The sequence below is a fragment of the Chelonoidis abingdonii genome, chromosome 2 (genome assembly GCF_003597395.2).
Source record: "Chelonoidis abingdonii isolate Lonesome George chromosome 2, CheloAbing_2.0, whole genome shotgun sequence".
Taxonomy (NCBI): Eukaryota; Metazoa; Chordata; order Testudines; family Testudinidae; genus Chelonoidis; species Chelonoidis abingdonii.
This window is the reverse complement of record NC_133770.1, coordinates 216,262,499-216,288,563: the sequence shown is the minus strand read 5'-3', so window position 1 is coordinate 216,288,563 and position 26,065 is coordinate 216,262,499. Positions and strand designations below refer to the sequence as shown.

Genomic DNA, 26,065 nt, shown 5'->3' with positions numbered 1-26,065 from the left:
AGTGCAAATATTTATAATAATAATAATAATATGAAGTGAGCACTGTACACTTTGTATTCTGTGTTGTAACTGAAATCAATATATTTGAAAATGTAGAAAAACATCCAAAAATATTTAATAAATTTAAATTGGTATTCTATTGTTTAACACTGCGATTAAAACTGTGATTAAATCACAATTAATTTTTTGAGTTAACTGCATGAGTTAACGGTGATTAAATCGACAGTGCAAAAAAAATAAAAAATCTTTTAGCTGTCACTTGGCCAACAAAATCAACCATTATAATCCTTACAATGTTTAGAAAATAATTTTAAAAAATAAAATTATACAAATGAGCCATTTGAGTCCCTTTCCCCTCAAAAATAATAATTTAAAAAAAAAAAAAAAGATTTGACCATGGGATCCTCAACTTTTTTTTTTTGAAAAGCAGCAGGCACTTAAATCCTGATTAGTAATTTGCAAAGTGCCAAAAGCAATGGGAAAGAAGAATAATGAATAGCTCTTAGGGACACGATCTGCATTTCTTTGGAAGAAAATTCAAATGTTTTCCTTCACATAAGCATGTTTGCATTCTACAATCATCTCTTAATTTAAACTAACACAGGCCTGTCTGCCCAATAAGGAATATTCTTGCTCGCACAGCTGTGGAAATACAAGCAAAAGTGCTAAAATCTTTTGAAAGCAAGGATCTTTTATTCTGATATTGTTTTTCACCTAAAAGTAACAAACAACAGCTTTAGTGTGGGGTACAAACCTGTTACCTGTACTGCAAAAAATATATTTGCATAAGAAATTAGCTTCCAGGAATTACATATGAATTGCAGTTCACTGTCACTCACTATTGTAACTTCACAGTAACTGATCAGGTGTTAAGTACCTGCTTACTTAATTGCCTCTGAAATTACTTTTGACCTTCTTTAGACCCCAGGTAAATTGAGGATTTACTAACAAAAGGAAGGTGCTATTATTGTGTTTCACACATCTTGCATATAATGCCATTCCACAAATTAGGACAAACATGCTTTAAAGGCATGGCAATCAAGAGGTTAAGAACTGTTTACTATATTATCTAGTTGTACATTTGAAGTCATTATGCTAAAAGCTGTCACAGAAGTTTATAACTGGGCTATAAAAATCCATCTGAAGCTAAAACTTCTGCCAAAAACCAAAAAGAAACACTTATGCTTATTGCTAAAAAAAGCTTTATTTTTACAAACAGAATAATTATGTGGACTTGTCACCCTCCAATGGTCTTCCAACAAGAAAGGTAAAGGACTTTCTGCTACTGCCAAGTTAGGAAGAATGTTCAGCAAAAATGTTACTTGCATTTTATTCATTATCAAAAGCAATACAAACCAGTTGATGTGTCTCTGATTTACAACTCAGCCATGTGAATTTGCGGAATTATGTGATTTCTTAATAAAAATTAGGATGTTATATGGAATATGAAATGACCATGGGTGAAATCCTGGCCTCACTGAAATCAATGACACAACTACCATTGACTTCAATAGGACCAGGATTTCACCCCACACAAGGTACAACTCCTGAGATATTTCACCCAAAGTATCTGTATAATCAGTAAAAGTCATGAATTGCAGATTTAGGCATCAAGGAACCAATCCAGTACACATTCAGCTTGGAGCACACTGAGCAGTCTCACTGACTTCAACTTTTAATTTTTCATCTAATATTACTTTTCTTTGTAAGCAACTGCTGACTTGGTTCAGAGGTGTCATGCAATGGAAAATGGAAGGTTAGGTGATTTATATGAACACATATAGGAGGAAAGGTGGTCACCGAGTCAATTTCTTTGTTTAGACGTGGCGTAGAAAATGAACGTTTGGGTACCCATGCGCTTACAACAATACATATAATTACACACAATCTATCAATTGATGCGGGTTCAGAGAAGAGCCAAGAGAATAATTAGAAAACATGCCTTATAGTGAAAAGAACAGGAGTACTTGGGGCACCTTACAGACTAACAAATTTATTTAAGCATAAGCTTTCGTGGGCTACAGCCCACTTCATCGCATGCACAGAATGGAACATACAGTAAGAGGATATTTATACATACAGAGAACATGAGGCTAATTAGCCTCTTACAGTTGGTATGGGTACTTCCACCTTTTCATGTTCTCTGTATGTATAAATATCTTCTGTCTGTGTGTTCCATTCTATGCATCCGAAGAAGTGAGCTGTAGCCCATGAAAGCTTATACTGAAATAAATTTGTTAGTCTCTAGGGTGCCACAAGTACTCCTGTTCTTTTTGTTGATACAGACTAACACGGCTGCTACTCTGAAACATGCCTTATAGTGATAGCTTGAGGCTACTTGAGTCTAACAGACAGTTAAGGAGTGACTCAATCATAGTTTATAAGTATATACACGGAGAACAAATATTTGATAATGGGCTCTTCAATCTAGCAGACAAGAGCCAATGAAGATGAAGTTGGGTAAATTCAGACTGGAAATACAGTATAAATTTTTAACAGTGAGGGTAATTAACCATTGGAACCATTTACCAAGGGTCTTGGTGGAGTCTCCATCACTGACAATTTTTACTTCAATTGGATTTTTAAAAAAAAAGATATGCTCTAGTTTAAATGGATTTATTTTGGGGATTCTATGGCCTGTGTTATACAGAAGGTCAAACTAGAAGATCACTATGGTTCCTTCTAACCTCAGAATCAATAAATCACTCAGTCTACAACTACTCTTATGAAATGTCAGCAATGTTTTAAAGTTTCTTCCCTCTCCTTTTCCAACAATCAAAAAATAAAATCCCTCCCCACCAACCCAGCATCTTCAGGAAAACCCTTAACAGGAACATGAGACATAGAACTGAAAGGGACCTCCTGGGTCACTGAGTCTAATCCTCGGCTATTCTGGACAACTCTGTCATATCATTCCATTCATAAATGCAACACAATCCATTTTAAAACTAGTTACGTTGTTTGCCCCCACTACTCCTATTGGAAGGCTGTTCCAGAGCCTCACTCCTTCGATGTTTAGAAACTTTCTTTCAATTTCCAGCCTAAATTTATTCATGGCCAATTTATATCCGGTAGCGCCAACACTGCTATTTAGCTTAAATAGCTCTTCTCCCTCCCTATCTTTTACCCCCTTTATGTATTTATAGGGTACGTCTACACAGCATCTGGGAGTGAGCCTCCCACCATGGGTCCACACACCCGTGCTACTAGCACTTGCGCTAATATTTTTAAAATAGCTGTGTGGATGATGCTTTTAGATTACAGCTCAGGCTGGAGTTTGGACTCTGAAGCTCGCCCCACACCCTAGAGCAGAGGTTCTCAAACTGGGGGTCGGGACCCCTCAGGGGGTCACGAGGTTATTACATAGGGGGTTGCGAGCTGTCAACATCCACTTCAAACCCCGCTTTGCCTCCAGCATTTATAATGGTGTTAAATATAGAAAAACATATTTTTAATTTGGGAGGGGTAGCACTCAGAGACTTTCTAAGTGAAAGGGGTCACCAGTAAAAAAGTCTGAGAGCCCCTGCCCTACAGCCCAAGCTCAAGCTGCTGCCTGAGCCAAATATCCACACTGCTATTTCCAGTGCGCTAGCATAAACCCTGCCACCACAAGACTGTCTCACAGCCCAGGTTGACACACTGTCAAGAGCTGTTTAGAAATACCACAGACAGCAAAAATATCCCTCTCTCAGCCTTCATTTTGCCAGGTTACCAAGCCAAGATCTTTTTGTCTCCTTTCAAAAAAGGAAACTCTCCATTCTCCTGATCATCCTAGTAGCTGTTCTATGCATCTGTTCCTGTTTGAATTCAGCTTTCTTGAACACGGGTGCCTAGAACTGTACACAGCATTCCAGACAAGGTTTTACCAGTGCTTGGTACACTGGCATTAATACTTCCCCATCTCTACTGGAAATACATGCTAGGATCAACATTTGCCTTTTTCATGACCACATCACATTGGAGGCACAGTCATCCTGTGATCGACTAAGAAACTCAATCTTCTCTTCCCCTGTCATTTCCAATTGATGAGCTCCCACACAGAAAGGCTTTGCAACCACGCAATATCATTACACTTCTGCTCTGTCAGACCAAAGAGAAAAGAAAGTTCCAGGGTCAAGAACCCATCACTGAAACCACACCTTCCTCCACCTTTTCCAGAAACAGACATCTAGGGACTTGCCATCTTCAACACCTCAGCTTATCTCAATTGTCAATACTGAGTCTCAGCATCAGGTAACCAGGACCCAAAATCTAAGCGAGCTTTGTAGGTCAAAGCCAACAAATAGAATTGCATACACAAATGAATTTGAAGGAAGTACAAACTAAAGAATATGGATGTAAAGTGCTCCATGTGTGAAACCCTACTAAGTATAATATGTAGGGATAGTGTAGATGTTTACATCGCACTCAGCACCTTGGCATCTGAGCACCAACCTGCACTAAAAGTACCCCCAAGTCTTCAAGTGTAGCCCCAAAGAGAGCCATGTGCAGTAATCCAGACTGGAGGTGAGAAAGGCATGGATGATTATGGCACAGTTTATATATGAAAAGGAACACTCTTGACAACTGCTGCTGTCTAGACAGCTAGAAGCAGCCAAGGATCCAACAGGTCCCCAAGGTTGTACAACTTAGCAACCAAAGACAGGCATACACCGCACCTGAAGGGACCAAAATCACTTCCATCATCTGCTCAGGTTGTTTCTCACAATCCACCACTGTTGCTTTATGGCTTTAACTGGGTGTACTTCTACCAGCTTGCTGTCATTCAAGTCCTGACCTTGGCCAGTCACTGGGAATGCAAACAACCACTCCTGTGAAACGGAGGCACAGAACTAAATTCCACCAACATTCTGAGGACACATCACCCCAAATAGTCTCACATGCTGAACAGGAAGAAAAATAAAACCCCGAAGTACTCCAATGAGAGAACCTAGGAGCAGGAAAACAGTTGCTCAAAGGCTATCGGAGTCCACTTGGAGAAAAAACAACAAAGCCACCGTATCTATCCCTGCCAAGTTACACAGACATTCCAATGCTGCATCATCAGAATAAATGGCATCCTATGCTGTGACAAATCTAAGTGAATCAACATAGCCACTTGATCTTGGTCTGTTGCTACAAGACCATCAACCAATGAGACCAACTTAGTTTCTGTGCCATTCCCATGTCTAAAATCTAAAAGTAATCAAAAAAAACCTCTGAAAACACCAGCCAATGTGAATAGTACATCACAACAAACCTCTCTCAATATCTTTCCCTAATTTCTGATAACAGCCCAGTGTTTTTGGATTCAAGGCTTTTGGGGTTCCTTTGTTTGGAGAACAAGCATGCCCATCTAAGACAGATTGATCCAAAAGGGATCAATATATAAGAATTTTTTTTAAAAAGTCAACATTTGCCACTGTAGCGGGGCAGATTGCCCCACTCCTTGGGAGAGTGGGCTGGGGCAGGCCAGGGGGCCTGCACAGACAGGGAGCCAATTGGAAAAGGGCTTATAGGGAGCCAATCAAGGCCCAGACTGTAGAAAGCCAATCAGGGCCAGGCTCAGATGTATATAAACGCTGCCCAGAGAAGGGAGCAGTCAGTCTGTCCCAGGCCTTTAAAGGGAGAAGGTCAGTCTCCAGGGGGGAGACTAGCACTGCAGACACCACAGTGCTGGGTAGGCTCAGGGAGGCTAGAAGGCTCTAGCCCCTAGCTGCCAGGCTGTAGGCCCTGAGGGGAAGGCCTAGTGGGTGCAAGGGGCCGTAGGAGAAGCGGCCCAGGGAAACAGATGGAGGAGAAAAAGGAGGAGAACAGCGAGACTGATGCCAGAGGGTCCCTTGGCCTGGACCCAGAGTAGAGGGCGGGCCTGGGTCCCCCCCCTTTCCTCCTTACAGTACATCCACTCACTGGCCATTACAGACCACACCAGATCCCTGCCAAGAGGGATTAGACTCTGAGGGCGGGTGGTTGCACATGAAGGCTTGACTGGAGGACTGCTGACGATTGATCCCTGGAAGGGGGTGCAGATGGACTAAGGGGCACTGCCAGAGGGCAGTGGCCTTGAAGAGGACGCCGCCGAGCAGGGAGCAACGCGGGTCCAGAGACACCAATAGAGGGCAGAACATCAGATAGGACACCACCAGGAGGGGGCACTCTGCTGAAAGCAAGCTAATTCCCAGAGTTACCAGCAGGAGGTGCCAGGTGGTGAGTCCCAAACCCATTACAGCCACCAATTACCACAGAAATTCTGTTCTAAGTATAAGAAGAAAACTGGTAATTTCAGATGTTAAATAGTCATTGTTTGCCAACAGCTGCTATATACAACAGCTACTGCAAAGAGGCCAACAACCAGCAGAAATTTAACATTAACATAAATAAGTTTATATAATAGTTATGAATACGTTCTTTTTTAAAGGAATTTTTAGGTCTGTAGGATATATCAATAACAATGTAAACCAGTTATTTAATATTTACTCTTAACAACAATCTCCCCAACAATTCTATCCACATAATATCCAACATCATTTCCTTACTGCTCATATTTTGAGTAATTAGCACTGTCAACAATTCTGCTTATCCTTTTAAAAAATTTAGGGGCAACCCTGCACCTGTTACACTGGTAAGCAGATACTCATGTGAGCACCCCTTTTGAAGTCTATGATAATACTCACCTGAGTAAATACTTCCTAATGTAAGGAAGACGTTCACTGTTTGGCCCTTAGTAGCTAAATAAGGGCCATAATGAGCCTTAGCCACTTCTCACAAATAATACATCCCTTTTTATATCCTGTATCAAACCCCCTTATTTCAAAATTGCCCTGATCACTGTTAGCTATATTTTTAAACAGCTATTTTAAAATCTTCCGGAATTCTATAAAGTCATATAAAAGGTTGTGGCCGACTGTCTGTTAGTTACTCATGCAAGTCAACTGGTATAATTTTTATAGACTATAATCATAGATCACAGTTCCAAATTTCTGAGCAGGACTACTCATGCGAGTAAAGGTTGTACTACTGGTCCCTTTATAAAAATCACTCCCTTGGTCACCAGGCAATATCACAATTCAGCATATTCATTTGATCAGTTTCCATTATTACTAGTTTCTAACCTTAAATACTACAGATTACAGTGAGAACTGATTTAAGCACAGGAATGAGAACTAACCATCAGTAGTGCAAGACCCTTCTGGGGCAGGTTTTTGTGAATATGGGATTGGTGGACTACTTGAATCTGACATGTCTTCATCTTCCTCTTCGTCTTCCATTTCATTAACAGTTTGGTTATTAGAAAAATCCAGACTACCGTTCTGTGTGTAACGATGTACCAACTCTTTGTCCAATTCTTCCACCTTTGGTTTCACATCTGAAAAGAATACAAAAACAGAATCACCTCTACATTCACAGCAGTTCAAAGCAATACTATGCTTGAAAACAAAATACCACAACCCTCTTTCTTTTAAGAGGCACAAAAGATTAATCTTATGTCATAAGGCACGTGGATTTTGTCAAAGAATTAACTGAACTGTAATATTTTATAATCAGTCCCCTAGTGCTTGAGGGCCCCTTTACAGAAAAAAAATGACAAATTGAAGTGTGTCATATTTGCATAGTTACCGTCTGGCAGGAAAGGAGGTTGATCCGGGTCCAGGTAGAGTTGAGAGAAGATTGGCCGTGGAACAACACTACTGCATCTCAGAGAGGCTTCTATAGAGTTGTGAAGAGCTTCTTCAAAACGGGCTGATTTCAGTTGCCCTGCATATGAATTCCCCATGATCTACCAAATTAAAAAAAAAAAGGGGGCGGGGAGGGTGCCTTTAAGGGAGTAGGGAAATATATACACAGATACCATTTGTCCAAACAGATCATTTATGAATGAATGAATAGCCCATATAGTACCCATGAAAGATCAACATTTGCAGTAGCAGTTAGTAGTTAATGCAAAATGCAGTGAAAAAAACATCTTGAAATAGTACAGTTTGTTCCTGTTTGTTCCTGTCTGGGTTTGGAAGCATCCATTATTTGCTTGTTTCAGTAAGAGCTACTTACTGCAGTTAGCCCATCTCAAATACATTGGTTATATACTAATTCCCCTTAAATTTTACCTTAACTTCAAGAGTGTATCTGATGCAGAATTTAATGGAGGGCAGATAAAATCATCTAAAGTGATGTGAACTGAGTTTTAGTACACAAGGTATACAATCTGGCTTTTATTCTCTTTACCTGTATCTTCTGGGATTTGAGAGGGTTGGTTGTGATGGAGAACACAGGAACATGCAGAATTTACAAATTAACTTATTTCAGTAATTGTCCAGCTGTGTAGCAGCATGACTATATTTATGGAGAAGTTATGTTACCAGAGCAATTGTACGCACAAGCATCTTAGTCTGTCACTGCCAATATCAAGTTAAAGTATCTGAAAGGTCAGTATTTTCATTCTAAGGATTCTTTACCTTTTTTTGGTAAAGGATTCAAGGTTAATACACTCCAAGTGGCAGGGTTTATAGTATTTCTGTACTTATCAACATTATCAATATAATTATGACTAGACAACTGAGTCATACGATGATATAACAAGTTTTCATCACACAATGAATACAAACATCAGTACAATATACAAAGCTGTGAAATGTTTTTATTTTAAGTTATACATTATATTTTTCACAGCAAACATTTAACCAATCAAATTTCTCAAGAGTTAATTTTTCCGCTCATTTATTCGATAGGGAATGTATTAAAATATATGAAGTTAGTTAAGGACAAATTGCACTTTAAATCATAACTTGTTCTGCATTCTTAAGTGCTAGTTTGCAGCTGTGATCTACTGCACCGCTCTCTCTACTGGTGCTCAATACTCTTTCAGATTTAAACATTTAGTAGTAGAGCAGCCAAGGAAGATTGTACAGAGAATTGGGAAAGACATGCCAAATTATAATTCTATCATTTGACTGGGTCTTCACAGCACACAGTATGTATTCCAGAGACACAATGACAACTCAGCAACCTTTAATAATAGGCAATACTGGGGATTTTATTCCAACTAAGTTAACTTTTGTCTATTTATTTAATCAGACAAAAAAGGAACAAGTGCAAAACAAGCTACCACTTGACATCAGGAAGGTGGAAGGGGAATAAGGTCATCTATTTCTGTGACTAGGGAAGCAATATGCCATACTGGATACAGCACTGGACTAGGACTCAGGAGGCCTGGGTTCTGCTTCTAGCTTGGCCACTGGCCTGCTAGGTAACCATTTAACCTCTCTGGCCTCAGTTTCTTCATCTGTAAAATGAATGTAATGATGGGACCGCCTTTGTACAGCACTTTAAACACTACTGATGAAAAGCGCTATATAAAGTATTAAATATGTCAGGAAAGACATTCAGACATGGAGGATGGTCCTGTGGTAAGGCACTAGTCTAGAACTTGGGAGACCTGAGTTCAAATCCCTGCTCTAGCATAGACTTCCTGTGTGACCTTGGGCTAGTCACTCAATCTCTCTAAGCCTCAGCACCCCATCTATAAAATACGGATGAAGGCAATTCCCTACCTCCAAGGAACGTTGTGAGGGTCAATACATTAAAAAGATTGTGAGGTGTTTTGAGAAGGATATGGCGTCCATAGAAGTACCAAGACAGACTGCTGTTTTCATTCTATTTGTAAAGTAACATGCATACATATGGTGACAGTAAAACATTGTTGGGGAGGCAGGGTGGGGAAAGAGGTGCTGGAAAGTTGACATCCTTACTGGAGCAGAACTAATGTTGTTGTGACCTGCCTGTGGCATATGTTTGTACACATGGTGGGTGAAATCTTGACTCCAACAGAGTCAATAGCAAAACTCCACTGACTTCAATGGGGGCAGAATTTCACCCAGTATGTATAGTTAAGTTTATTGGTATTTAATTTCTTTACTTCCAAAATGTGTGTCATGTCTGCTGTAAGCATATCATCTTTAATTCGTACAATATTTATGTATCTACATAACTTCAGCAAAAAGAACTTTATTAGAATGGTATATTAAAAAACCCTGAACTTCTGAAAGTCTCAAAATTCAGAAGTTTCCAAGAAACAGCTTTAAAGCTTAATTCTGCCCATGCTCCCAACCATGCTTATGCTATCATAAATATGGATCTATGATAAGCAGCGTGACTATTTTCAAATTCTGGAAATTATTAATAATCAAGTAATGCATTTTATACACAGGACAACTCTCCTCTACCTGTAACAGGCATAGTCTGTTTAAGTTATTGTGGAAAATGAGGTACAGTAGGATCTGCATAAAGAGCCTTGTTGGTGGATGATGATGATGTCATGGAACTATATCAGAAGACTGATTAATATAAGTATAGCAGCATTTCTAGTTTGCTGAGAGAAAGCAGGTAAGACAGATTGGACACTGTGGTTGATAAAGGATGGTGTTTGTGAACGTTTGTGAAAACGTTGGTCTGGTCACTGCAAGACAGTGAGTTAGGAGAGAGACTTGTTTTCAATTTTGTGTGGCAGGTGGACAGCGGCAGTGGGGTGCCCACTGACAATTCTTGGTCTAACAGCACTAATAAGAGAAGCTTGGCTGAACTAAGAAGGGTAGCTTCTGCTATGATAGAAGGGGGAAGCTAGTGCCCAAGGAGTTAATCCCTTACAGCAGAAAGATATAATAAGGCAGCTGACTTCTTAACAAAGCCTGAGGCAATTGGGACAGCTGGGCCTTGCTTGTAGTTCAGGGGAACTTTAAAAGGGCAAGGCTCCTCAGAAAAGTAGTAGGGAAGCCTCTGCAAGGAATGGGAGTCCGGGTAGGTCCTAGCATTCAGCAGCCTGCACAGCAAGCCACTGTCTAGGTTAGTTTGCCTAATTTAGATTATTTGTTTGGGTGCCCCAAAAAACTATGGCATCTTGAGTGATTCAGGACATTAATAACCTTGTGTTTGTTCTACTGAACATACTAATAAAGGCATGGTTCTGTTGCAAATTTTATTTTCTTCCCCCTAAATGTGTGAGTAATTCATGGGGCTGACAACCGGGTGATTCACAAGGACTGAACCACAACACTGCTAGAGACAACAGTAATAACATTAATATTCAATACTTTAAATAGTTTACCTCTTCTAAAGCACAGTACAAACACAAGCTGAGCTGTTGTCACATGCCCAAACTCTGCAGGAGAGCTGAGAATGAGTAGTGACTCTCAGCCTTTTTTAAAAGGCTGCTCTTCTCTATCAGTAGGAGGTGATGGCAACTCCTCCATGTCTTTCCCTCTCTTATGCTCAAGCACCCAACACATGTTGGCAGGCCTGAGGGAGAAATACAGATTTATGAAAGATCATGTGAGGATGGCCTTAGCTCACCTCTGTTGGCAGGAGGAGAAGAGAGGAGAAAATGATGCTTAAGGGTTATAGGAGTACTAGCTTGCTGGGTGCAGAGAAGGAAAACCAGAGCACAGTACAGAGCTAGCAAATATTTGGAATCTGCCTGGCATGAATTTGAGGACTAAGACAGACTAAAAAAGCAGGAGGACTAAGAGAGAAAAGATCAGACTGTAACAGGGGAATTAAAAATTAAGATTTGCCATATGGGTTCCAGATAAACTACAGTCAGGGTGGTGCACTAAAGAGACAGACGGATAAAACAGGATTTGGGAGAAGGAAGAGGAAAAGGAGCAAGAACTGTCTGTTTGTCAGGACACATACGTGATGTACCTGATTTAAAATACTGCTGCAGAGACACAACCCCACCCCAAGGCCTATCGGGGGGTTGTTGATAGCTTTACTTGGACCCCGTATAATCCTGGCTAGAGCTCTGGACAAGAGCAAGATGCTGGAATACTGGCTTATACAGAAGTAATGAAATGGAGAAGAAAGTTTGGGAGGCAGGCCCAAAATGAGGATGATTTACACATATACTGTGCATTCTTTCCACGCTAAAGTAAGGGGTAGGGAAGAATATCCCTGCTATTGAAAATAAACTTAAACTGTTACACCATGTCTCTGAGATAACAGGAGTACAAGAGTCATAGGGCTCCCAGTTGAACATGTATCATGTTAACATACAGAGCCTCAAGCACTCCCCAATTCCACAGCCACTGAAACTGCTGCAGAATTCACCCTTTGCAACAGAACTGAGCTCTAGAATCTCAGCTGTCTTTTTAAAAATTATTATACAGGTGGTACTTCTGACAAAGTCATGAATTTTACACTGCTATTTATATAGCCAGTCAGTTCAGTCAATCTTTTGTTAGGGCCACTAGACCAATATTTCCCATATGCGACCACCACGGCTGCATACAGTCACCAGCAGATTTTTCTGTGGCTTCAACAATCTCCTGGGTGGAGATGAGGTGGGGGAGTGCAGCAAAGCAGCCCCTTCCTGCAGCCCCCAGCCTTGGAGTTTGCTGGCACCACCAGCAAGGGATCAGCACCCTGCACTGCACAGCCTCCTGGGGCCTCCGGGCAGCATCTCTGCAGACACGTGGGGCTAGTGTATGTAGTGGGGAAGGAACCTTGGACTCTGCACCTGACCCACTTTCTCAGGGGCAGTGGTGCTGCGGGGCTTTTCCTCCCCTCCCCCTGGGGCTCCAGTGGGGCTGGCCTTACAGGTGGGCAACCATACAGAGCACTGTAGTCAAAAGGCAAGGAGTGGGGTCAGCCTGGGGTACAAGGGCACAGAAGGGAGCTCTGGATTATGGGGGGACATAGTGGGGAATGGAGGCAGGGAGGGGTTTCTATTGTGCTTAGGTCCAGTAAAGAATAGAGAACTGTACATTATTTTTATCATTGAGTCTGCAAAAAAACAAATAAAATTGCAATAATTTGGTCATGTGCATATTTGTTTTTCCTAAAGTTAATTAAGTATTTTAAGAGAAATTGTCAGAGTGATCACCAGCAAGAGTTGGTGGCCACTCTGAGGCCACCAAAAATTTTGTTGAGAGCCCCCGCTCTAGACCAGGGATCGTCATTGTGCGACGACAACTCCTTACAGGCCTGAAAGCTCTCTAACACCTTAGCAAACCCATGGAAAAAATGCCAGTGAAGCCAAAGGTTTTGTAGAAACTTTTTTTCGCTTTGGTTGCCTCAAATCTTATCCACATTTCCTGTAGTAAGAGTCATAAAAGTGCTGCATTTTCTTCCATCCTCTAAAGTATGCGTTCATCTTCACCTCCCAGACTCTGCCATTCTGAAGCGTACTTCTTCGCAAAAAAAATTTTTTTGCTTCTGCCTCATCACCACCATCTGCCAGGCAATGATTATGTCCATCATTATCACACCTTTTCAGAAGAGGGCTACAGTGTTTCCTTCCAGGTCTCATTTGCAGTGCTCTATCTCACTGAATAAAAGGATGAATTGAAATAGTACCTGAAATGAAAGGGAGACCGAGGAAAGGGAAAATCATCTGTCCTTTCAGTCACCCTGTGCAAGATCTTACAGCTTTATATCTGAGTGGATTTTGACCTGGAAAGGGCAAACAAAAATATTGCGTATGAAAAACAGCTTAGGAAAACATAATTTGGTGAAGAGAGACTGATAGACAAGCCAAGGATCAGAATGAGAGAAGAAAGAGTGCTATTGCTCATTTATGGGACGTTATGGAAATTAAGGTGGGAGACTGAAATCTGAGAACAAAATGAATAACTGGTTACAAACGAGCTCAGAGATGGTTTTCTTTAAAGTGGTTTGGTGAATTGTAGAGTTTCTGAAGAAAAATAAAAGGTCCTCGTATAGCTCTATGATTTTCCAGGAAGATCAAATTCGCCTCCTGTAACCTGAAAGTTAATATATCCCTGTAAGATAAAATATCAGCAGAAATCTGTTCTTTAAGAGGAGTAGTGCATACAAGTCAAGTTCATCCATGGTTTGCTGAAGCTAGTCTCTGAGACACATTTTACACTTAGAATGAGAATATATGGCTATAGCTTTGGTGCTCCAGGTCCTACACATCATGACTATTTTGTGCTGTCTGTTGCACAAGGGAGGTCTTAGGACCCTGCCAGCACTGGACAGTGCAAAAACACAACAGAACCAATCTCCCTCATGTAATAGTGATATTCAATAGCTGAAAACTTCACTGTACAGCATTTACAGGCAGCTGGAAGATTTATCTTAATTCCTGCACCAACAGTCCAGGAGAGCTGGACAGGGTCTTTGAGCTCGCACCACACTACTGAGGCCCTGTAATGGAACAGAGAGGCAGATGTGTTTGAGATTTCATCACCTGCTCCCTAATGAGGAAAGTTTTTTTTTTTTATACCAGGAGTCAATAACAAGCGAAACACTGGATTTACTTATGGGGACAATCCATGATTTGCAGCAGCCTTCATCATTCCAGCTTCCTTGTCTTTCATTAAGGGGGAAAATTTGAGCTAATATCATTTAACATTTCAAAAGGATTCATTTTCTAGGGCTGTATCTCCAAACTGTCCAGCGAACGCCACAGAAAAATATGTGGTGGCTTGCTCACCATGACTGCAGACCATCTTCCTTTCAACTCTAAGAAGAGCCTTGTCATTTCAAGCAAGGATCTCATCTGTGCAGTCCCACTGCTTTTAACAGGCTTGCATAGGTGTAAGACATTGGAATTTAGTTGCCAACACTAATGGTGATGCATATGGAGTTCTATTCATAGTTCTACAGTATTGGCTCTGCAGTGTCAGCAGGAGTAAAAAGCATTTAAAAATTATTTTAGTCAGAAAAGCAGGCAGGTATACATCTGAACACACATACTATGAGATCTGTTGAAAAGGAAAGTGTGATGTTACTCAGCAACTTTTCAGGGTAAAAGTCATGCATTAAGTGAAGGCCCTGCTAATGAATAAATCAGGTCAACAGTATTAACTAGATATACACATCGCTTGGCCTCTGGGTGGGTCATGACCTCAAAGACTATGAAGAGGAATTGAGGTGGGGTTTTTGATGAAGTTAGAGTTGGGGGTTTTTTAAGCAATTTTACAATTGCCCTGATAACAAATTCAAAATCTGCTACAAACACTCTACTCTAGCTTGGATATATCAAAGTCCTTACCTGGCTTTTAGCCTAATAACGTAACAGTGTGCTCTAAAATGCATAATCAGAGGATCTGATCTAGTCTAACCCTGAGGGAAAATTTCCTTTCAAAAGAAAAGGTGGTTCGTTGGCAAATGCACTAAGCTACTCCTGGGTCTATTTATGGCTTTTATACCACAAAGGGAAGCTCACAGGAAAAGGAACACCAAAAACTGATTGTAACATATTATTTGGAATTTGCTGTTTAGCTTGTATCTAGTAATTTGTACGGGTTTCATCAATACAGTATCATTCCTTTTACTTGATGCTCTGGATGGGATTTTGTTTTTAAAACGTTGTCTTTTCCTACAGTACTGTACCATTAGGTTCTCTTTCTATTTTTATCATACAAACACATACAGCAGAGGTGACAAAAGCTAGCAAACAGTTTGCCCTTCTCAGAGCTAGAAGTGGAGGCTTTTACGTCTAAAAGAGGTAACCAGCCTTGTTCCTAGCAGTTGGGAAAAAGACTTGCTTATTAAGTAAACAGGTCATGGAGGACCACTCAAATTTGAGAGTATTTTCATCACCAGAATTTTTTCTCACTTCACTAACATTTGAAGAGTCTTTTCCAGTACGGTTTTGGTCAAAGGTCAGTTGATTCTCACCTAATCATAATGCATGGGGATCATATAGACTCCAATATAGCAGAAAATAATCTACACCCATCCTACGATAAGCAACAAAGGCAAAGAATTCAATAGCAAAGTCTTATCCAGTAAAATTGTTCACAGTGGTGGGCAACCGGTGGCTCCAGATTGTTTTCATTTGATATTTTGAAAATGTGTCACTATGCTCCGTAGTAATTTTATGTAGTTTAGGTAGTCCCATATAGAGCCTTATGCATAAAATTAGATGTAGTTCATAATCTTATCTAAACTGCTTGAGTCTTCAAAACTGAGCTGGGGATCTTCTAGTGAGATTTCTGTACTTCCTGGACAGGAAACATTACCAGATGAGAATTTTTGCCGATATTTCAGGACTTCAGGTTATGATCCAAGTCAAATCAAGGGCCATATCCTTGGTCCCAATCCAACCCCTTTGTGTTCCTGTTATGGCAGAAAGGGACTGGAAAGCTGGTGTAACCAACCAGCTGGTTATTCTGAGGGATCGGACATTCCTAGATGGCATAGAGGTGATTTAGGAATGAAGCACATTGCAAGATTCATGGAATGCAGTTTTCCTTAGTAAATAGGCACAACAACAATAGAAGGAAGGAAAAGAAAAACATTAACTCCACTAGTTTATTTATGTGAACACTCAACATAAGTTCTCGTAGAGCAAAAACACTAGGCAGGGGTTGTGCGAAGGATGGTACTTGTGTCTGAATAGAAGCAATGTGGTGCTAAAAGAACTTTAAGACACACGTATATAACAGAGTACTTTCCATTTTAAAGTAAAATTAAATTTATAACATTGGACCGAATTCTGTTGTCCTTAAAAGGGCAAAACAGGCATTGAAGTGATGACTGACTTTTGCTCAATTTTAAGGCAAATATTTTGACTATGAAATGAATGAACGAACTACTAAGTATCGTAACATGAAAGTACACAGCTAGTTATGTGCATACTATATTTTATACAGAATCACAGAAATGACCTCAAGAGGTCATCTAGTCTTTTCCCCGTGTTGAGGCAGGATCAGCATACCTAGACCATCCCTGTCAGGGATTTGTCTAACCTGTTCTTAAAAACCTCCAAATGACAGGGATTTCACAATCTTCTTAGTCAGTCTGTTCCAGTGTTTAACTCTCCTTAGATGTAGAAAGTTTCCCCACACACAATAGCTAACCTAAATCTCCCCAGTTGCAAACTAAGATGATTATGATCTGGTCTGAGGGCTACTCAAAGGGTACGTCTACACTCCTTGCAAAGATTTGATGTAATACATACACTTCACACACCCCTAGTAGTGTAGACAATGAAGCACTGCTTAGTTAAGTAAAGACATGCCAGAACGTTATGGTAATTACCTCACATGGCTCTGTACATGACCAAGCAGTGCCTCCCAGTCTATAACAAAGCATAGCGTCCTGTTTCCCCACTGGCAGAGTCCTTCCCCTCTGAAGCGAAAGGCTCCAGTAGCGGGGAAAAGGCTCTGACCGAGGTGAGACAGTAGGGAAAGGCTCCTGCAGCTCTGTGTTGATGGAGTCTTTCCCTGCTGCAGCGGGGAGCTACACACCACCTGTGGCTGCAGCTCACTTTTCACTGCAACTTGTAGCTACACAGACCCTCAGGGGTTCTAACAACAAAAATTTTGGTGGCCTCAAGAGTGTGGCCACGAACTCTTGCTGGTGGCTACTCTCACACTTTTTCCTAAAATACTTAAGTAATTTTAGGAAAAAAAACACAAATAAATATGCACATACAGGTCCAATCAGTGTAATTTATTTGACTTATGCAAGGTGTTCCAGAACGGAAAACTTGTGTAAGTCAGGGAGTGTCTGTATGTGGGTTTTTTTGCAGACCTAATAATAAAAATAGTGTACAGTTGTATGTATTCTTTACTGGATCTAAAGAGACTAGAAACACAAATAAGGTGCTTTGCATGTTCTTGTCTTTTGTTCTTGGTTGGTTCTTTGGTTTTTTGCTTTTTTTGGTTTCTCTTTTTACAATTTGCTAGCTAGTAAGTCTGCTTCTGTGAAAAGCAATATTTGTATGTTCGCTAATATCACTTATCAAGTCTGCTGCTGTGAGAGCTAGAAGATAGTGAAAAGTGATATTAACAAACATACAAATACCACTTTTAACAACAGACTTACGCAACCCTGGTAAGTCAGAGGACAAATTAAGCCTTGGATGGGGAGATGGGTAGGAAGACAGCAGGGGCCCAGGGGCGATGGGGTGGTGAGCCTGAGGCTGGGGCCAGAGCCTGAGGCCCCACAACCGTAGGATGGAGCTTGCTGTTGTGTAGCTGGAGAACAGAGCCTGCCACCCCAGAGCTGAAGCCAGAAGCCTGACCCCCACTGTCCCTGGGAAGATGGGAAACCCACACTGGCTACCTGCTCCTCTGGTGTTTGTGCAGGGCCGTCCTTAGGATTTATGGTGCCCTAGGCGGGATTATTAAACTGGTGCTCCTGTGCCTGTCTTGCTCTTAGCAACACGAACATAAGCTTACAGTATTGGAAAACTTGCCACATGCATATTAACTAAAATCAGTTTAACTAATTAAGCACACTGTAATGCTGAGAACTAGCACTAAAAGAAAAAAATTCTGATTGATTCATAGAATGATGCAAATAATTTTTTAATTTTCACATTTTATTGGAAATTTAATATGAAGAGGTATTGAAACAAGGATTACATTTTAATTAAAGCAATCCTTTTGGCTTTTTGGCTGCAAAAACAAGTAATAATGTCATCGTATGACAAGAACATAAGTGATGTCTTGTCTATTGCAAAGAATAGCAAGACCGTCAAAATTTCCCCCCTGCGGAGCAGGGGCAGAGTTCTCGTAGGAGCGGAGATTAGTTTTTTAATTGAGCTTGTTCTGCGAAAACTCCGTTCTCTCTGATGCTACTTTAAGGAATGTCAGTAGAAAATGAGTGCAAGTTGCTGTATGATATTAACATGCTAACAATCCCCATGCAATCGATTTTTGCATGTGCAACAACTTCAATTCTTCCTACAGTTCAAGTCATTTAAATCAATATGATCACCATTGCTTCAGGAGGACCTCTCTAGGTCAGGGGTCCCCAACGGGTGCCCCGTGGGCACCACGAGAGCGCGCACAGGGCCTCTCAAGTGCACCCGCTTACGCCGGAGAACGCAGCAACTGCCGAAATGTGTTGCCGAAATTCAGCGGCATTTCGGCCGCCGACACTCTGAGACACTACATGCTGCTGAATATTTGCAGCATTTTCCAGCAGATGCTATCTGCCACCGCATCCTTCAATCTGGCGCTCTGCCAGAGAAAAAGGTCGGGAGACCAACTGCTCTAGTTCTCTTAGCACTTGTCATTAAGTTACTTCTTGTTTTCTATTTCATTGAATTTAGTCCGCACTCAGCTGTTGCCGCTGATGTGAATGGAACCCAAGGCCGACAGCGGGTGAGTGGCTCACCAGGTCTCAGCCGCCGCCTGCTCAGTCCCAGCTGCCAGCCTAGGTCCATGGGTCTCAGGCCAGCAAGCAGGTGTACTGATGGCCACTGGCAGCCGGACCCCAAGTTGGCAATGGGTAGCAGCCGGAACTCCGGGGCACGGTGGGCTGAGCCGCTCAGCCCGCCGCTGTGTCATCAAAATCAGCTCGTGTGCCACCTTTGGCACATGTGCCATAGGTTGCCGACCCCTGTTCTATACACTAGTAAGGAGATGAGCATATTACAGTTGTTGGAGGGCTCTATTTACCAGTAAAAGCGCTATATGGAAAGCAGTCAACATTTTTTGTTTCTCTGATGAAAACTGCCCACTCCCTCCCCATACCAAACTTGTCACAAATAATGTCAACAACTTAATTTCTGTTTTGGCTAAGATATTGATTTTTTAAAAAAAAAAATATAAATATAAATTGAGAATTGAATTCAGGATGTAGCAAGCATTTTTGGCAAACAAATTGCTCAAATGACATCAAAATTGCAACACAGTACTGCTTTCATGCTTGGCTCACCTCCTCCAGCCTGCGGTTCAACAGCTGCAGTAGAAGAGAAGAGAGTGGAAAACTGCAAGGACCCCATAAATCCATCTCTTGGGGTGCAGAGTGTCGGCGCAGCAGCAAACCCTCAGGTCCGATCACACGCCAATGGGCACCACCGCCAGCCCAACGGACCATGATGAAGTTAGCACAGCATCTGATCTCAGGGACGGGGCACCCATGGAGCCACAGCAGCTCATCCTGCCCTGTGCAGCTCCCCCCAGATGAGATGGATCATTGCCAGTCCGGGGGAGAGACGCGCTTTCCAGCTAAGGTGACCAGATCCAGACGTCCTGATTTTATAGGGCCAGTCCCGATATTTGGGACTTTGTCTTATATAGGCACCAATTACCCCCAACTAGGGTGACCAGACAGGAAGTGTGAAAAATCAGGATGGGAGGTGGGGGGCAATAGGAGTCTGTATAAGAAAGATCCCAAAATTGGGACTGTCCCTTTAAAAGTGGGATATCTGCTCATCCTACCCCAACCCCCTGTTCTGATTTTTCGCACACGCTATCTGGCTATCCCCAGCCCAGCCGTGTGTGACCATTCCAATCCTGGCTGCGAGGAAGTGAGTCACTTTCACTGTCATTCCTCAGCAGGCAGGCAGTCAGCCTCACCTCCCCCCCAGCACCTCACCCAACACAGCCCTGACAGCCCTGGTGAGTTCCTTCCCCTACGTCTTCCCAGAGACTTCCCAGCAGCCAATCCCCTCCCTAAGACTGTGCTGCATTCGGCTCTCTCTAGGACCCAGCAGCCCTTCGCGTCTGTCCGGGCTCCCAGCAGAGTGGTGCTCCCAGACCTAGTGGTGCCCTAGGTGGCTGCCTGTTCTGCCTATGGCTAAGGACAGCCCTGTGTTTGTGGCTCCGCTGCTCCCCCCAACCACTGCCCAGGAGGCTGTGGGCACAAGAAAAGCCCCTGGTGGCTACATGGGGCCACAGTGGCTGCATTTGAGAAACGCTGCATATAATTTGCCACCAATGGCATAGATGTAGACATACCTTATGTTATAGACTTTGGCTGGTCTGTAATAGCCACAAAGGACTGAAAATGCAGCCCACGATCAGCAGGAGTAGTGATATTTCAACTATACTCATTCTTTTCTAATACACAAACTTTATCGTACTACGCGGCAGCAGATAGGGTGTGGCTGTGGGGCACATGAGCTCCTGCATCAGGCTTTATGCCACTTCAACATCATTTTTACGCTGGTGTTATTTATTCTCCCAGGAAGAATTAGATTTTGCGGCCAAAGTGGGCCAGAGGTGAAGTGTGGCACAAACTGGCCATATTGCACTTAATGATTTGACACATGGTATCTCACTTCTCCTTTTCATCTGATAATTGTCTAATTCTACCAAAAACACAATCGAAGTTTGTTCTCTCATGTTCCCCCTCTAAAAAGAAATTTGAAAACAAACAAAAAAAAATCCACAAAATAATTCTTTACATTAAAAAAAAAATACAAACAGCTCAGAAAAATCAAATTCCCGTGTCTAACAGGCTTGGATAAAAGTAAGCAAATTTATTAGCAATTCCTTACGGCTTTGTGTAAAAACAGTACAATGCTGACAAATACTTTTCTCCTTTGTTTTTAATCAGGCTTCAAAAAAGTATCACTGAGGGAGTTAGAAAACACATCTTTGGCTAAGTGTTTGTGCCAAACTACTTATAAATTCAGTTCTGACTGGATCCTCAACTGCTTATAAATAAGAACTGTTCAGAGACAATTCTCTTCAAATGCATAAACATCTTTCTTCAAAATTCTTCATTAAAAAAAATGAACAGAACAAAAAGTACACTTTGTCCTTTACTTTTAGTATGCGATATTCCACTAGTCTTCTGCAGTCAACAGGCATATTAACAAATCACACTTCTTTTAAGCACATTCAGCCATTGCTCAAAACAACAAAATAAAATTATTGGACATCTGTTTTCATGGCCATTTCTTTGCCAAAAACAGTGCACTAATAAAGCAAACAAAGAAAATATGGGTATACAGAGATCTTAAACCACTAAACTCAAAATTATGTCAAGGTTAATGCTGGATGAGCAATTTTCTGTGAAACAGCCTTACACTGTTGAGTAATAGCGGCCACATGGTTCATTTCATTTCTATTAAATAAATCCTTCTCTCTCATTACTTTCTGGTGGAAATGATCAGAAAAATGCTGAATGTTTTGTGGATTTCTTCCTATTGGCCTTTTCTTATTTATTCTTCTATGTAACATGCATTTATCGTGTGTCAAGGTTGAGTCTTTACTTACTCTTTTTTCCAGAAATACCAGAAATTCTTCTGTAAAAACAAATAAATCTGTCAAGAATATTTGGAACTACCAGAGGCTGAGAGAGATCAAGGATGCAAATCATTAGTAGGCACTGTGCAACCTTCCAAGGTGTCACAGGAAACCAGTTTTTCTGTCACAGAGGCAACCCAACAGAACAAAACTAAAACAGTAAATACAGAGAAGCTTCTTAAAAAGTGTAGCCATCTGCATTTGTGCTACCTCTCTTAGGTAAGGTCATCTCAGCAATCCCAAGACAAACAATTATTTTCAGGATTTGTATTTGTTTTCTAAACTATAAAATGTCATACAATGGTTCATGCTGGGGTGGGGGGTGTTTTTAACTAAAAAATTAAACCAAACAAATTTATGTAATATAGGAATGAATAAACAATCTCAAATGGTTGTATTGTTCCAATTATAAATAGTCATTCACTACGGTAACTAGTGCATTTGGGTTTTGCAGATGAGAGGAAGAAATTATACAGGACTAAATTATTTACTTTAGACATTTTGTTGTACATCTACTCGTTTTTCCCCAAAATAAAATTTCTTAATGGTATTTACAATCTAGACATAATCTGGCTGCCACTCAAGCATCACTTAGTCATAATTCCCGCACATAGGCTCTATTCACACTTTGATTCATGAAGATAAAACTTCCATTAAATATCAGCATCCAATAGGAGGAAAATACACCTCATCATACTTTACCTTGCATATTTACACAATAGAATATAAACGATACCTGTAAAAATGTTCTGTCTAGCAGGTCAAACTCCATTTTTAAAAAATGAATACCTTATACTTATGGAGCACTTTTCAGTGGATGGCTAAGTACTTTACAGAAGTCTATATGATCTCCATTTTATACATGTTAAGTGTCATTGTCACAAACAATTTTAAAGATCTTAGCATAACTACTAGTGCAGTCAGTCTAATCTATGGCTTTTCTAATACATATGTGAACTTGGGTGGATATGTATGCCTTAACAAGTTCCTATACATGTGTTTGTAAGACTCTAGCTTTGTATTTAGAGACACTGGTAATCTGGTACAAGCCTGGAAAAGTCAGGTCCATCTAGTTTCTCTGTTAAAATCCAGCCCACTTGTGTAAATAACATTTTTTTCATCTTTTACTATAGACTAGTTTTTCCATCATTATTTTCTTGTACAGAAATTCAACAGTAATTGGTGGAGGCCTGGAAAATCAAAATGAAGGCTGACATTCCAACTTGCTGTGCCTCCCCCTTGCACACTCCTCAGACATATACTTCATCCTAAACTCATCAGGAGACAATGGGGTATCAAGAAAATTTAATAGCATATGCCAGTTTTGAAGCAAACTTAAGTGTTATTTAAACAAGGATTGTGTTTAATAGGCAATTTGCATTTTAGAAGGTTTACTCTTTTCCAAGATATTTGTTTAAAGGTGCCTTAACCTTGACATAAATCATGCCAAGCATCTGTATACATTACTTTTAAAAGTTTAATTATTAAACCTTTTGGACAATCGCGCTTCACAAAAAAGACAAGCATTTCTTTTTTCTATATGAAACTATATATATTTGATATTCTTTCACAGCTACACAGATTATTTCATCTCCACTCTTCCTGCTGTATTCTTGTAAAGATCAAGACAGTATAGTTGTTATAACAATAATACCATCACCTCCTGTGAACACCTATTTCTTCCTACTGTGAGTATGATTGCTTGTATAAGATGGTAAGGTCAAAAAACTGAGACCTTGGGTTGTGAGCTGTGGCAAAACCTTTTTCTACCACATGCATATATGGTACTCTTTCCTCCACCCCTTCCCTGTAAAGAGGGCAACCTTTACTATATTTTCTTTTCTTATATTTCACAAGGTCTTGACTCTGACATTGATTTCCTATCTGCTTCAGTGAAAAGCGTTGAGAATTAATCACTTGTGGATAATAAAAAGATAATGCCAAATAAATTATAGGCATTCCTTAGTCAAAAACTATTTCTCTCTCTTATTCAGGTACACAGAACAAATTAAATAAACAAATAAAAGCTTAGTTTAACAAATTTAAACATTCACTTAACAAGTATTAATGGATTAAAAACAGCTACAGTTTAGATTAGACTATGTGCTGGTAATTTCAGATTTTCCTCTCAGAAGAAACACACAGAATTTACAGAAGCTAAGAAACCTCCCTAAGGAATAGAAATCTTTAGTTTATTAATTAAAAAATTTCTTTCAGCTTTTTCAAATATTTTGCTTACTGTGTTAACTTTGATATCAAAGGAAAAAACCTCAGCAAATAAATAGTTCAGAATTCTTTTCAGACAAAGAAACATTACAATGATCATCATTTGGGAAGCCAAAGTACACTTAAACGGTCCTTTCAGACCTGTAATGACTGCACTATGATAGCTGACAACATTTGGTAAGGATTATCCTTTTATTTAGACAAAAGCAAGCATTCCATAGATAAATCAGCACTTTTTGCCATCAGACTAATAAAACCTTTTCACAACATAGATTTTCAAGAGAATCCTTTAAGGTTTTAGGATGCTGCTCCTTTTACTAAGTAACAAAATACACCCCATGGTGTCTTATTGACCCCACTCAGCTGTCCTTTGACCTCTTCAATTGTTGTCGCCTAACTTCAGGGGCCACGGAATTTGCCTCCCATATCAAAAAAGTCTAATATTGCTTCCTCCTAGCACCCGGTGAAACAAAATGCACGAGACTTTTTTTCCTCTCAAGACTACTACTATGTTCCAGATGTTCCCAGCTACAGTGTTACAGAGAGCAGGTTTTGGTATCTGTGTGGTAACCATGAAGCAACAATTAGGCCCTGAACTGTGGCAATGACCCTCTTGCTCTTTGGGCCTCAGTGCAGCCCCTGCCCCAAGGATATAACAGGTCATAAAACAGGAATAGATCTTTGGCCTCCTGGAAATGCTGGGTCATTTAAATACAACAAGAAACTATAGGAGTCCAATGTCCTATTTTGAACAAGTCAAACCTCTCCCAATCACAGCAACATCAGAAAACACTATTGTGACGGTCCCAACTGGAAGTGCACGTCTATTTTTATAAACTGTAAAATTCAACTAGAGAACTCAAATTCTCCACCCAAATTGTTTTAACCCTTCTGAGATTGCAGAAAAAACATACAGCGTGTGTGTGTGTAGTATATACACATATAATACATATATGCACACAACTTCTTAAGCATTCATTTGGCTTGCAGAGTTATGAGGTTAAACATCAAGCAAAGGATGGCAGTGAAATCAAATAATTGTAACAAAATAATAAAGCTGAGGCTATTTTTGATACGTAGAAAAGAACATATTTGGCAATACTGTTAAGCCTTTTCTAGTGAACATTTTTTAATTAAGTGAATCAACTGGGGGAGAGTTGGAATAAGTTCATAACAATAGTTCAGAAATAAAAGAGCTTTTTACCGTTCCTATTTTTCAAAACACTGATTTAAAAAAGTGGATGTTGAAGACAAAGGGATATAAAAACAAACATCACATATTCTGTAAAATGAATGTGGTAAGTACAGTACCTTCTTGTATTCCTTTTAACCTTTCTGAAACGCATTCATGATTAAGGGTTGTAGTTAAGAGTTTAGGGCAACCTGTTGCCACGTTATCGAAGTCGTTTAAAGTTCTTAAATACCTGCAAAATAATAAGGGGGGGGAAAAAACAAAATAATTGATGGCAGTTCAGATCCAACATATTATACAGTTTGCAACAAGACATTAAAACCTGCCTCAACACGACATTAAAATGTGCCTATCAAAGTTCACATATGGCTAAACTGGTCAGTACAGAGATTTTCTCAGATAGATCCCGTTCCTAATTATACGTTTACAGACCCTACAGCACTTTCTTCACTTTACATACATGCTGACAAAAAGAAGAAAAATGTTTCGTTTTGTTTTTTTTTAAATGGCCATATAATCTATATGACACTTTCTGCAGTATGTCTGTGGCTCCTTCTATGCCATTAAACAACAAAAGAATCCGTTCCTTTTGCAGAGTAAGGATCTGATCCATCACCACCGAGGTCAAATGGAACTTTGCTACTCACTGCAATGGTAACCAGATTAAGACCTCAAGTATCAGAGGGGTAGCCGTGTTAGTCTGGATCTGTAA

The 26,065-nt window shown here is 40.4% G+C and overlaps 1 protein-coding gene across 4 annotated transcripts in view; it reads right to left on the bottom strand.

Moving 5' to 3' along the window:
• The window catches only part of GREB1L (GREB1 like retinoic acid receptor coactivator), a 140,461-nt gene extending 114,906 nt beyond the window's left edge, over positions 1-25,555 (bottom strand). For 3 of the 4 annotated variants that reach the window (XM_032795792.2, XM_032795793.2, XM_032795794.2), the window contains exons 1-3: positions 25,473-25,555; positions 7,597-7,756; positions 7,148-7,345 (exon numbers count right to left, since the gene is read on the bottom strand). In XM_032795792.2, coding sequence (XP_032651683.1) covers positions 7,148-7,345; positions 7,597-7,753 — 355 coding nt within the window. In that variant the 5' untranslated portion in view covers positions 7,754-7,756; positions 25,473-25,555. The remainder of the gene's footprint in view (positions 1-7,147; positions 7,346-7,596; positions 7,757-25,472) is intronic. The other variant, XM_075062964.1, reaches the window with a different exon arrangement.
• Positions 25,556-26,065: the final 510 nt, after the last annotated feature.